General features: G+C 41.0%; 1 protein-coding gene across 1 annotated transcript in view; it reads left to right on the top strand.

Moving 5' to 3' along the window:
* RLF (rearranged L-myc fusion) overlaps positions 1-14,661 on the top strand; it is an 81,790-nt gene that overhangs the window by 22,613 nt on the left and 44,516 nt on the right. Inside the window, exons 2-4 of the mRNA XM_025365117.1 lie at positions 5,102-5,256; positions 6,808-6,889; positions 10,939-11,071. Of these exons, the coding sequence (XP_025220902.1) occupies positions 5,102-5,256; positions 6,808-6,889; positions 10,939-11,071 (370 nt within the window). The remainder of the gene's footprint in view (positions 1-5,101; positions 5,257-6,807; positions 6,890-10,938; positions 11,072-14,661) is intronic.

Genomic DNA, 14,661 nt, shown 5'->3' on the forward strand with positions numbered 1-14,661 from the left:
ACAGACATACTGTGATATAACACATTTACAGAACTGGAGGTTATTTAGCCTGGAGAAGTGAGCCAATGTAGTAGTCTAGATGAGGGATATTGGGGACCTGGTTTAGGTGAATGGCTACAGAGATAAAGCATAGGGACAGGAGACAAATGTATTTCTGAGATAGAATCAACAAACTTTAGTGTGGTGGTTTCAAAGATAGTTTTTTAGCTCTGGCTACTGAAAGAGGCAGATGGAACATAGGAGGAAGAGCATATTTGCTGGGGAAGATGTTTGGTTTTGGACATGCTGAGTTTGAGATTTGAATAGGACATCTAGATGGAAATACGTAATAGGCAGTTGAGGTATATAGCAAGGACTTGAGGGAGTAATTTGAGGGTAATCTGCTTGGGATGTGAATGAGAGCACCTCAATAAGAAAGTTTAGAATAGTCAAATATGGTGTCTAAGTGAGCTAATTTTTTACATATATATCTGACCTCTTAGTATATATCATAGCCTTTCAAGGGCAGGAATAGAGTCTCCATCCTTACTTTCCAGCACAGTACTGCTACAAAATAGTAGGTATTTGTGGAATAAGTGAATATACTGAAACAAAAGAGAGAGACCATTAATTTGGTCACTGTAGAATGAACTTTAGGAGGTCATCTTTGTCATTTATTGCCCCTTTTCTCCAATTGTGATTTCAGTTCCTAAAGAAAAATAAGAGACCATGGCTAGGTACAGTGGCTCACACCTGTAATCCCAGCACTTTGAGAGGCCAAGGTGGGAGGATCACTTGAGGCCCAGGAATTTGAGACCAGACTGGTCAACAAAGAGATCCTGTCCCTACAAAAAAATTTTTTTTTAATTGGCTGGGCATGGTGATGCTCTTCTCCAGTCCTAGCTAATCAGGAGGTTGAGGTGGTTGGGAGAGAGGATCACTTGAGCCTAGGAGTTTGAGGTTACGGTGAGCTGTGATTGTACCACTGAATGCTGGCTGGATTCAAGCAATTCTCCAGCCTCAGCTTCCCAAGTAGCTGGGACTACAGGCATGTGCCACCACACCTGGCTAATTTTTGTATTTTTAGTAGAGATGGGGTTTCACCATGTTTACCAGGCTGGTCCCAACTCCTGATCTCAAGTGATCCACCTGCCTCGGCCTCCCAAAATGCTGGGATTACAGGCGAGAGCCACCTCGCCTAGTCCAGTTTTTTAAATGCAAGATTGGGTTGAAAGGATTACAGCCATCCTTTTATTTGGATGGCTGTAATCCTTTCAACCCAATCTTGCATTAAAAAAAAAAAAGAAAGGCCAGGCGCGGTGGCTCAAGCCCGTAATCCCAGCACTTTGGGAGGCCGAGACAGGTGGATCACGAGGTCAGGAGATCGAGACCATCCTGGCTAACACGGTGAAACCCCGTCTCTACTAAAAAAGACAAAAAACTAGCCGGGCGAGGTGGCGGGCGCCTGTAGTCCCAGCTACTCAGGAGGCTGAGGCAGGAGAATGGCGTAAACCCGGGAGGCGGAGCTTGCAGTGAGCTGAGATCCGGCCACTGCACTCCAGCCTGGGCGACAGAGCGAGACTCCGTCTCAAAAAAAAAAAAAAAAGCTGGGCGCGGTGGCTCACGCCTGTAATCCCAGCACTTTGGGAGGCTAAGGCGGGTGGATCACGAGGTCAGGAGATTGAGACCATCCTGGCTAACACAGTGAAACCCCGTCTCTACTAAAAATACAAAAAAAAAAAAAAAAAAATTAGCCAGGCGTGGTGGCGGGCGCCTGTAGTCCCAGCTACTTGGGAGGCTGAGGCAGGAGAATGATGTGAACCAGGGAGGTGGCGCTTGCAATGAGCCCGAGATCGCACCACTGCACTCCAGCCTGGGCCGACAGAGCAAGATACCGACTCAAAAAAAAGCAAAAAAAAAAAACCAAAAAAACAAAGGCTGGGTGTGAGGTGGCTCTTGCCTGTAGTTACCCCAGCATTTTGGGAGGCCAAGGCAGGCGGGTCACTTGAGGTCAAGAGTTCGAGACCAGCCTGGCCAACATGGTGAACCCCGTCTCTACTAAAAACAGAAAAATTAACCAGAGTTGATGACCCACAGTTCTAATCCCAGCTACTTGGGAGCCTGAGGTGGAAGGATCCGCTTGAATCTGGGAGGTGAAAGTTGCAGTGAGCCGAGATTGCGCCACTGCACCCCAACCTGGGCAACAGAGTGAGACTGGGCAACAGAGTGAGACTTCATTAAAAAAAAAAAAAAAAAAGCCTGGCCAGCCACAGTGGTTCATGCCTGTAGTCCCAGCTACTTGGGAGGGTGAAGTGGGAGGATCACCAGCAGTGATATAGTGAGACTCTATCTCAAAAAAATTAAAAAATAAAAAAAAGGGTGATAATGAAGATTGATTATTCCAGCCCTTCTTCACATACCCAGAGTATGCTTATAATGGGTATAAGAGATCTTACTACTTAATTTGAACCAACACATGAGGGGGTAAAGATTTAGGAATATAAAAAGTGTAAATTAGTATAGAGCAAACTGGAAGTTCCTCAGAGTATTGAGTCTTTGAAATTGTGTAACTTCTATAAGTCCTAGTGGAATGTCTGTCAGAAGCTATTAGATTGGTGGCAAGAGCATTCTAAGTGGACAGGTGGATTGTGGAAAGACTAACCGCATCTGTATGCACTCTGTCCTTCTCTTTGCATACTTTAGTTAGCAGTTGGTTAATTTGCATGTGTGGTTTTAGCCATCATGTTGTATTGACTCATTCTGAAAGCTCTGTGAGGATAGGCCACATGTCTGCCCGCCCCCACCGCATCTAGCACTTCATGTGTGATAATCTATTGAAAAATATTTGTCAAATGAATAAAATGGTGAATGTATTCAGCAGACATTTAGTGAGACTTGAGAATGTCCTGTGGGGGTGGTAGTGGGTAGAGGAGTGGTAGGGCTATAAAGATTGATAAGACATAATGTCTGACTTTAAGGAACATAAAATCTGGCACTAAATACAAATTTTTGAAACTCCTTAATTCTTAGATTAGCCAATGCAGACAGTAAGTAACTTATTGACCTAAACCAGAATTTTTTTGTAACATAGATTTTAATGATTATTATTATTTATTTTTTTTGAGACAGAGTCTCACTCTGTCGCCAGACTGGAGTGCAGTGGCGCGATCTTGGCTCACTGCCTCACTGCAACCTCCGCCTCCCAGGTTCAAGTGATTCTCCTGCCTCAGCCTCCCAAGTAGCTAGGACTACAAGTGCACACCACCACGCCCAGCTAATTTTTGTATTTTTAGAGACGGGGTTTCACCCATGTTGGCCAGGATGGTCTCGATCTCTTGACTTCGTGATCCACCCGCCTGGGCCTCCCAAAGTGCTGGGATTGCAAGCGTAAGCCACAGTGCCTGGCTGATTTTAATAAATTTCTTAAGGGAGATTAGGTGAAATCTTATTATATAACAGACACCCATTCTGCATTCTCTCTCTACTAATTCAGCTGGGAAGCAGGATTGCTTAGGAGTCAGTTTATAATGCTACTCAGTTTTTTTATTTTATTAAAATTAGGGATTTGATTAAGTGATGACATGATGCTCTTCTGAAATTACAGAAGCGCATTTATCTAAAGTGACTGTGACAAAGTAGCAAGACACTTAATTGAGTAGGTGGGTATACTAAAAATAGCTCAACTGACTATAGTGATTCAGGTATGCAAAGATCAGATAATGCAATATATTAAGAGAACTTCTACTGTATATGGTATAATGGTCTAAGGTATATTTCCTTGTAAGTTGTTTCTCTCTTTTTTTAATTTTAAAGTAATCAAGATGATGCTAACAGTCAGTTACCAGAACTCATACAGGGGCCATTCGTGTGGAAACTAAAGCTGCAGAAAATCCAGCAGAATCCTGCGCTGCTGTTGTAGCTATTTGTAGTTCTTCAGGCAGAAAAATCAAAGACAGGAAGTTAGGAATCTTTGAAGACATTATTCTGGGGTAATGAATTCAGATAAGATGTATTTCACTCAAGTTAAAGCTGCCTTCTGAAAATAAGACTTGCCTATTGAAGTATCCCCAACCAAAAGCCTATTAGGAACTCCCTAGCCCTGTCAGACAGAATGTGTATTCCAGGGAGAAGGTTGTATCCTGCTCATGTTAGGCTATAATACATACTTCAGGTCTTAACTAGATATACCAATTAAGCATAGGCAAAACCTAATCAGTTGTCAGAAGGAAGATATATATGAACAAGAGAGAAAACAACTCCATGGAACTCAGAAGGAGAGTCCCCAAACATGAATTTGGCAGTGGTTTTTCAACACTGTCCAGGGAGAACATAAGCCAGCTTTCCACCATCATTTGGACAAATTCTTAGTGATAGGACACACATAATTTATCAGGCTTTATTTTGGTTTCATTTTCTTTTGGTTTAGATTCCATACTTGCCAGATAACTTCTCAGATGCCACAGTATGAGGAATAGGGTACCCTGTGTGGTAAGAGGACTATTCCCCCCATTGTAACCAGATAAACTGGCGTTGGCCTGTATGTTAATATTTTTCATAAACTTTATAAAAAATAAATATGTATTTTGTTGAGGATACAGGGCTAGTGAAAAATAAAAATACCAATATAACATTAACCTTTTACAAATTAGTTAGCATAAATTAGCCCTTGGAAGCCTAATCAATTCCATATGTACAGAAAAAAAAAAGGATTTTATGGGACTGTAGAACTGAGAGTCATACTCAGGAATAATTCATCTCTTGTTGTAGAAGGCAGGGATCATAGTCTTATTCTTATGTATCCAGTGCTTGGCACATGGTTGAAAACTCATTGAATTTTAGAGATGGCAACTCCAGAACTATAGTGAGAACAACTAGACATTTTATGGCTCTACTCTTAGAATTATTCTGACATCAAAAGAGTAGTTATGCCATTTCTTTAACTTAGCAGAAATAATTCATTAAGTGATGAAAATAGAATCTTCTAAACAAACCAGAGCCTTAAAAGGCAAATAAAAGGTATATGCATCTATTAGGAAAAAAATGGGAGAGCTATAATGGTGCGTTTGAGGACAATCTGTTTCATTATTTTTGTTTGTAAATAATTTTTAATTTTATTTTGTAGACCTTATTGCAATATGCAAGCAACAAGAATGCGTCAGAACATGTTGTGTATCTTCTGGAGGTATATCGACTTGCCATCCAAAGCTTTGCCAGTGCACGTCCATACTTAACTACTGAATGTGAAGATGTCCTCTTAGTGCTTGGCAGATTAGTACTGTAAGTTTAAGAACTTAAATCACTCTTAAAATTGAGTACCATTGGTCGTATTGTTTGCCTGGTTTCTCTTTACAGTGGCATCACATTTATTCTTCAGAGCACCATTAGAGTCATACCATTGAATGAAATTTCCTTTGTACTCACGTTGCCAGGAGATACAGTCCAAGTGAAGCTCCAGCCAAGCAACATCATCTTTAACTTGCCTCTAGAGTCTCTTTTCCTATTCAGGCTTGGAATCTGAGAATGATATATTTCTGTCCCTTAGGTATAGATTGATTTAAATGACAGAATACCTGGAAACTGGTAGTCTTTGAAGAACATCTTGGCAAAAACAACATGAAATTCTGCAATTTGATTATATTTGAACTAAGAATAATTTTATTAGCAAAAAATATCAGGGTACAGTATAAGATTACCATCCTAAGAAAGAGATCATGATTTAGGGTGGGCATGGTGGCACACGCCTGTAATCCCAGCACTTTGGGAGGAGGCTGAGGCATGAGAATCGCTTGAACCTGGGAGGTGGAGCTTGCAGTGAGCCAGGATGGTGCCACTGCACTCCAGCCTGGGTGAGGGAGTGAGACTGTCTCAAAAAAAAAAACAAAAAAAAACATGATTTAGCTGTTGTTTTAATATTTAACTGCATAGTAGTAGACAAAATTACATCTTTATTGTAATTTTCATCTGCAAATTGAAAAGATACAACAGCTATTCAGTTTTAGCTGGGCATCACCTTGTTCAATTTATAGACTGTTTAGTGAGATGACTTCTAGTCTAGATGGTTTTTTTTTTTTTTTTTTTTCTAGCTTCACCTGTTTTGCTTCCTATTCTCCAATGGCCCTGTATGGAAGACCAGCATTCCTGGTTTTATGATCCTATTTTTCCTTCTACCAAGTCTTAGTTTCTGTTTTACCTTTTGTAATCTCTAAGGGGTAAAGGATAATTCTGCAGGGTTTTAGAGAGGTGTTGATTCCTTGGTATTTTGAGTTGATCATTATTCAAGTTGTGCATTTCTTTTCTCAAAAAAAATCTTCCTGTTATTTCTTTTCTGTGTCTTCTGGATAATAGTTAGAAAAAGGAAACTCTTATGCTTGGTTTTTTCAGAGGTAAGGAAACGACTTTGCCAGTCTTCCTGTTTCCTCTGCAAGTGACAGAAACCTATAGATAACAGTTACATATATTTATCATTTTATCAGCTGAATTGACAGTAGTATGAGCTCCCATTTTTGTCTACTGGAATTAGAATTGTCCTATACGGGTGCCTCTTCACACCCAAATAAACAAAATAAAACTGCTTGGAATGTGATTTCTAAAGAGCTTATTATATTCTTACCAAATGTACTAAAGCAACAATGTAAATATAAAGCCTTGTGGTCTTTCTTTTTTCCTCCTTTTTAGATTGAACAGTCAGTATAACAACTCTGAAGAAAATTTTGAAGAGTAAAAACATTTAAAATAGTCTAAACAAATGTAAAATAGATTTTTAGTATTGCTGTCATACTCTAATTATTACTGTAACCACCTTTATATACTTACTCATTTTTATTGTAGGAGTTGTTTTGAATTACTGCTTTCAGTATCTGAAAGTGAACTGCCTTGTGAAGTCTGGTTACCATTCCTTCAGTCTCTGCAGGTGAGTTGATTTTAACTCAGAAAAATTTTCTGTATCCAAGACACCTGATTAATTACTCCTAGCAAACTAAAATTAAAACCTTAGAACAAAAACAAAAGTTATTATATATTGGTATTAAGTTCATCAAATGACAAAAAGGCCCGTCACTTGAAGGGGATGTATTAAAAATGGTTTTTTTTCATTTGGTTTTGTTTGCCTCGACATAGAAATCAACAGAAAAGTTTCATTATTCAAACAAAGTTTACACAGCATAAAGCTATCAAAATCATACACGATTATTAAGGAACAATATTTGGATCCTTCGTAGCATACTTATTGGTAACCTTCAATGTACAAAACACTATTTCATTACATCTAAGGTTCACCTTTTTCTTCCTAACACCTTAAGAATTGTACCCGGCTGGGTGTGGTGGCTCACGGCTGTAATCCCAACACTTTGTGAGGCCAAGGCAGGCGGATCACTTGAGGTCAGGAGTTTGCAACCAGTCTGGCCAACATGCTGAAACCCTGTCTCTACTAGAAAATACAAATATTAGCCAGGCATGGTGATGGGCGCCTGTAATCCCAGCTACTTGGGAGGCTGAGGCAGGAGAATCACTTGAACCCAGGAGGCAGAGGTTGCAGTGAGCCAAGATCGCGCCGGTGCACTCCAGCCTGAGCAACAAAGTGAGACTCCATCTCAAAAAAAAAAAAAAAAAAGCATAATAAATAATAGACCGGGCATGGTCTATGGACTGTAGTCCCAGCCACTCAGGAGGCTGAGGCAAGAGAACCTCTTGAGCCCAGAAGTCGGAGGCTGCAGTGAGATACGATCACATCACTGCACTCCAGCCTGGGTGACAGGGCTCATCTCTAAAATAATAGGACTCATCTCTAAAAATAAATGCATTCTCTCATTCATTTATTGATCACTAATTATGTACCAATCACTGCTTTATACTACATGTTACTTGTTTTATATCTTCTAATCAAATTACAAACCTTATAGTGTGAGGATTATTTGAATCTCCATTTACAAATGGGGAGACAGGTGAAGAGAGGTTAATTAGCTTGGCCCAAGTTACACACAGATTTCAAACCCTGAGCTTACTTTGTTAACCACTTCCTCGAGGACACAGCTTAGACCTGTTGTAGCAGCTTAGACCTGTTTCATGTAGGCACAAATAAAGACATGCATATTAACAGACACACTTCATTATCTGAACATTTCTTTCCTCTGGAATGCGTAACCCAAAATGAAATGATATAATGTTCTCTTTAGTGAGAAGAGGATTCTTTGTCATGTTCTTGGCCTATTTAAATCCCTGTAATGCAGTCCTAATATCTCACATATCTGTACAGCTGCTAAAATCATCTTTCATGCGTAGCACTTTGATTTTTGTCACTCTGTGTTCTGAAGCCTGCCAGTTGTTTTGTTCTGGCATATGGCATTCTAGAAGGGCAAATCCTAATTAGGACTATTACTACTATATTAATACTGTTCCAGTATCCCATATCTCAAATGCTTGGGAGTATTTTGGATTTTGGAATATTTGCATTATACTTAGTAGTTCAGCATCCCTAATCTGAAAATCCAAAATGCTCCAGTGAGCATTTCTTTTTTTTTTTTTTTTTGAGACGGAGTCTCGCTCTGTCGCCCAGGCTGGAGTGCAGTGGCCGGATCTCAGCTCACTGCAAGCTCCGCCTCCCGGGTTCACGCCATTCTCCGGCCTCAGCCTCCCGAGTAGCTGGGACTACAGGCGCCCGCCACCTCGCCCGGCTAGTTTTTTGTATTTCTTAGTAGAGACGGGGTTTCACCGTGTTAGCCAGGATGGTCTCGATCTCCTGACCTCGTGATCCGCCCGTCTCGGCCTCCCAAAGTGCTGGGATTACAGGCTTGAGCCACTGCGCCCGGCCGAGCATTTCTTTTGAGCATCGTGTTGATGCTTAGAAAGTTTTGGATTTGGGGAACATTTTGGATTTCAGATTTTTGGATTAGGGATACTCATCCTCTATCCTTTTTAGAGAGAAATCTCTCACATTTCTTTATTCTTTTCTTAGATAGCTTGCTTGAATAAAATAGTTGCCTCTTTTTCCACTTTTCAGCTTAAAAGTGTGTAAGCTTTTTCAGGTTTATCAGATGTGTAGGATATATTTTTTAACATGTGTTCAGTAAATAAATGTAGTAGGAGTACAAATAAATGTTAAGACATGATCCCTGTTGAAATCCAAAAGATAAAAAACCCTTAATTTTTCTTATTTTATATTATAAATGGACAAGGCAGCAAATGCAGATGGGGGAGACTTTATATCTTGTAGTTTTCACTTGAGTGAATACTAAACTATATTCTTAGGCCTGTGAACATTTTTGGCTTGTAGTTTCCAAAGAAATGTTGACATAAATGGAAGCTTACGTTGCTAGAGAATTTCAGCAGTTTAAAATAAGGGAAACAAGAATTTTAGAACATGGGAACAAGCTCATCATAATCAATAATCCTCAGTAGTAATAGAGGACAGTGAGACATATACGTCATCATTTATACTGAATTAATTTTCTGACTCCTTTTCCCTTACACTTGAACTTTAATGAACAAACTATTGGTAAATACATTTTGTTTGCTGAGCTAATAACTTAGATTTTAGAGTCACCTATCATTTAAATAGCAAGTTTTTAGACGAATTTAAGCAATTATTTAACAATTTGTGTCACTAATAGTCCTGTAATACCTGTTAGAGGAATAGGCAGCTTGTGTGAATACTGCAGAATTGTTTAAAAGAAAGCAGCACTGGTGGCTTTAAAATAATTAAATCAACGGACACAGTGGCTCATGCCTTTATTCCCAACACTTTGGGAGTCTGAGGCAGGTGGATCACCTGAGGTCAGGAGTTCAAGACCAGCCTAGGCCAACGTGGCGAAACCTCGTCTCTACTGAAAATACAAAAATTAGCCAGGTGTGGTGGCAGGTTCCTGTAATCTCAGGTACTTGGGAGGTTTAGGTAGGAGAATCGCTTAAACCTGGGAGGCAGAGGTTGCAGTGAGCCGAAATCACGCTATTGCACTCCATCTTGGGCAAAAAGAGCGAAATTTATCTCCAAAGGAAGCAAACAAACAAAAAAACAAAAACTCCAAATATCCAACAGTAATGCAAGGACCTATCTTGAATTGTTGTGATAATTTTACCAGGGAGGAATTCAGGAAAACATTTTAAAGGCACTCTTTTACTTAGTGAAAACATCCTAGTTATTTATTTGTTTATTTTTGAGACGGAGTCTTGTTCTGTCACCCAGCCTGGAGTGCAGTGGCACAATCATGGCTCACTGCAACCTCCGCCTCGCAGGCTCAAGTGATTCTCCTGCCTCAGCCTCCCGAATAGCTGGAACTATAGGCTGGCGCCACCACGCCTGGCTAATTTTTTGTATTTTTAGTAGAGACAGAGTTTTGTCATGTTGGCCACACTGGTCTTGAACTCCTGACCTCAGGTGATCCACCCACCTCGGCCTCCCAAAGTGCTAGGATCACAGGCATGAGCCACTGTGCCTGGCCCCATCCTAGTTTTTTTTTTTTTTTTTTTTTTTTTAAAAACAGCAACAGAGGCCGGACGCGGTGGCTCACGCCTGTAATCCCAGCACTTTGGGAGGCCGAGGCGGGTGGATCACGAGGTCAGGAGTTCAAGACCAGCCTGGCCAAGATGGTGAAACCCTGTCTCTACTAAAAATACAAAAATTAGCTGGGCGTGGTGGCAGACGCCTGTAATTCCAGCTACTCGGGAGGCTGAGGTAGGATAATTACTTGAACCCAGGGGGTGGAGGTTGCAGTGAGCCAAGATCACACCACTGCACTCCAGCCTGGGTGACAGAGTAAGATTCTGTCTTTAAAAAAAAAAAAAAAAAAAAAACTGCAACAGAATTTCACAAGGCTTTAAGGATAGTCTTTTTGTTTTTGGTTACTTATTTTTAGGAAATCCAAAGTATAGATTCTTTCAGTTCCTAGGTGTATCAGATATGTTGAAAAGGCAAAACTAATTTTTATATTGTTAACTTATTTTCTGGGTATGCTGTTCTTGTTCTAGGAGTCACATGATGCATTATTGGAATTTGGGAATAATAACCTACAAATATTGGTTCATGTTACCAAGGAAGGGGTGTGGAAAAACCCAGTTCTTCTTAAAATTCTGTCTCAACAGCCAGTGGAAACAGAGGAAGGTAAGTCTTAAGACTATATTGGATAAGGATTTAGTTCTGAGAAAGTTGGAATTGATTATGGGTTAGAATTTTGGGAATTTCACTTGTGTATATATCTAGTCTTTCTGCTTTGAGCAGTAAAAATTAACCATTAGCATTTAATGTTTTGCTTAAGTAAGGATTCTTGCATTGTTAGATCGTTTTTGCACTCATTTTTAAATTTTGCGTTGAGTAACAATGTTCATACAAAGTTCCTGAGATAGAAATGAATAATCTGCTGTAATCTTTGTTGTGTGGTAGAGCTTTGCTTATACTTTTCTTGTTTTTTTTTTTTTTTTTGAGACAGAGTTTTGCTCTGTCGCCCAGGCTGGAGTGCAGTGGCAGGATTTCGGCTCACTGCAACCTCCACCTCCTGGGTTCAAGCGATTCTCCTGCCTCAGCCTCCTGAGTAGCTGGGATTATAGGCGCGCGCCACCATGCCTGGCTAAGTTTTGTGTTTTTAGTAGAGATGGGGCTTCACCATGTTGGTCAGGTTGGTCTCGAACTCCTGACATTGTGATCCACCTGCCTTGGCCTCCCAAAGTGCTGGGATTATAGGCACAAGCCACCGTGCCCGGCCTGCTTATGTCTTTTTTATTGGCTGCAACAACCAAGGGCCGTGAAAAAAATTTCTTTTTTCTTCTATATATAGGAAATAATTGGAATTCATTGTTTTAGAGATGCAAAGAATGAAGTTTTGTTGTTTTTGTTTTGTTTTAATTTGAGACAAGGTTTCACTCTGCCACCCAGGCTGGAGTGGTACAATTATGGCTCACTGCAGTCTCTACCTTTCAGGCTCGAGCGATCCTCCTGCCTCTGCCTCACAAGTAACTGGGACTAAGGCATACGCCACTGTGCACAGTTACTTTTTCTATTTTTTGTGGATATGGGGGTCTTACTATGTTGCCTAGGCTGGTCTTGAACTCCTAAGCTCAAGAGATTCTTCTGCCTTAGCCTCCCAAAGTGCTGGGATTACAGGCATGAACCACCATACCCGGCCAGAATGAAATTTTTTATTTGCAAAATTGTCAGTTGAAGACCAGAAAAATTATGGATTTGAATTGATACTTGCATTTTAGGTACACAAAATATTTTGTTTGATATAGCCAACAATTGTAACTTCATTTCCGTCAAGTTAGTGGAAAGTTCAAAGGATTACACTCTGTTAAGTACATTTTTTGCTATAAAAACAGATTTTAGAATAATTATTACACATTTTGAGATATCTTTAGGTCTTAGAAGTAGCCATTTGATTGTTGATCCTTTAAAATATCGCAGTTAGCTTATCCATTCACCCAGCTTGAGCACCTACCATATACATGGTGTTTGGACCTCTCTGTATAGTGAGAAGATGGGCATAAAGGCACTTAGATTTTTTCTTGCTCCGTTTCCTCTTATCATTCTAGTGCTTACCAGTTGCACTGACAAGAAAAAAAAAGAATAAGGAAAAGAGTTGTTAAGTAGAAAAAGATTGGTATTTATTGTTTTCCGTTGAGGTCCTCAATAAACGGCATCCCTTTATAAATGTAGATAGATGGAGGCTAAAATAACACCTTTGTTATTGACAAAAGCTGTTAGAGCCAGGTAATTTCAGAAACATCCCAGAATTGGGCAGATTCCTATCCAGATAAGTCTTTGACTGGGGCGGAGGAGATTGCATGTTTTGTGCAGGCAGGCCCAAGCCCAAGAGGGAAAAAGGGTGGGGTTGAGTTAAACATCCTTAGTGTATTTTCCCCTGATAATACTAATCAACTATGTCACCCCACCTCTGGAGTTAACAGTAATTAATCATTTTTAACATAGAAAAAACATCAGTAAATGGGGAGAAGCATTGCTTACCTAACATTCTTGGTATCTTGTCTATTCAGTAAATATTAATTAAGCACCCACTATCTTTAAGATGCTGAATAGGTACATGATAACCTCCATATCTAAGGAATTATGTTGAGGACCACAGTATAAGTGGGAGGTAACATGTAGCCTGCCTCCTTTCACAGTTGACCCTTAATCTAATTTTGGGTCAAAAGATTAAAAAGCTTTCTTTATATCTCTGCTGCCCCTGCAGGCCAGATATTTAACATATTTGATACCAAAAAGCAGTGATGTTCATATCACTGATTGTCTTCTGTAATAAGTGCCAATTGTTGATACTTTTACCTGACATTCATGTGACATGATTAGTAAAGACGCCATGGAAAAGAGCTGTTTTTCTTTTTTTTTTTTGAGATGGAGTTTCATTTTTGTTACCTAGGCTGGAGTGCAATGGCGCGATCTCAGCTCACCGCAACCTCCGCCTCGGGGTTTAAGCAATTCTCCTGCCTTAGCCTCCTGAATAGCTGGGATTACAGGCATGTGCCACCATGCCCAGCTAATTTTGTATTTTTAGTAGAGACGGGGTTTCTCCATGTTGGTCAGGCTGATCTTGAACTCCTGACCTCAGGTGATCTGGCCTCAGCTTCCCAAAGTGCTGGAATTGCAGGCGTGAGCCACCGCACCCGGCCTCTTTTTTTTTTTTTTTTGAGACGGAGTCTCTCTCTGTCGCCCAAGCTGGACTGCAGTGGCCGGATCTCAGCTCACTGCAAGCTCCACCTCCCAGGTTTATGCCATTCTCCTGCCTCAGCCTCCCGAGTAGCTGGGACTACAGGCGCCCGCCACCTCGCCCGGCTAGTTTTTTGTATTTTTTAGTAGAGACGGGGTTTCACCGTGTTAGCCAGGATGGTCTCGATCTCCTGACCTTGTGATCCGCCCGTCTCGGCCTCCCAAAGTGCTGGGATTACAGGCTTGAGCCACCGTGCCCGGCCTTTTTTTTTTTTCTAAAGACGAGTTTCGCTCTTGTTGCCCAGGCTAGAGTACAATGGCGTGATCCCGGCTCACTGCAACCTCCACCTCCTGGGTTCAAGTGATTCTCCTGCCTCAGCCTCCCAAGTAGCTGGGATTACAGGCATGTGCCACCACACCCGGCTAATTTTTTGTCTTTAGTAGAGATGAGTTTTCTTTTTTTTTTTTTTTTGAGACGGAGTCTCGCGCTGTGTCACCCAGGCTGGAGTGCAGTGGCGCGATCTCGGCTCACTGCAAGCTCCGCCTCCCAGGTTCACGCCATTCTCCTGCCTCAGCCTCCGAGTAGCTGGGACTACAGGCGCCCGCCACCACGCCCGGCTAGTTTTTTGTATTTTTTTTAGTAGAGACGGGGTTTCACCATGTTAGCCAGGATGGTCTCGATCTCCTGACCTCATGATCCACCCGCCTCGGCCTCCCAAAGTGCTGGGATTACAGGCTTGAGCCACCGCGCCCGGCCCAGAGATGAGTTTTCACCATGTTGGTCAGGCTGGTCTCGAACTCCTGACCGCAGATGATCCATCTGCCTCAGCCTCCCAAAGTGCTGTGATTACAGGTGTGCACCACCGTGCCTGGCAGAACTGTTTTTCAACTGGATCTTAAGTGTTACTCTTTTTACATAATGAAGTATATAGTATAAGATGAACTGTCATGATGTCTGCACCTTTCTTTTAAATGGTTCTGAAAAAGAGAAGGCAAAGGAATATGGCAAACCAGTTCAATTGTTAAATTTGGAT

The sequence above is a fragment of the Theropithecus gelada genome, chromosome 1 (genome assembly GCF_003255815.1).
Source record: "Theropithecus gelada isolate Dixy chromosome 1, Tgel_1.0, whole genome shotgun sequence".
Lineage (NCBI taxonomy): Eukaryota > Metazoa > Chordata > Mammalia > Primates > Cercopithecidae > Theropithecus > Theropithecus gelada.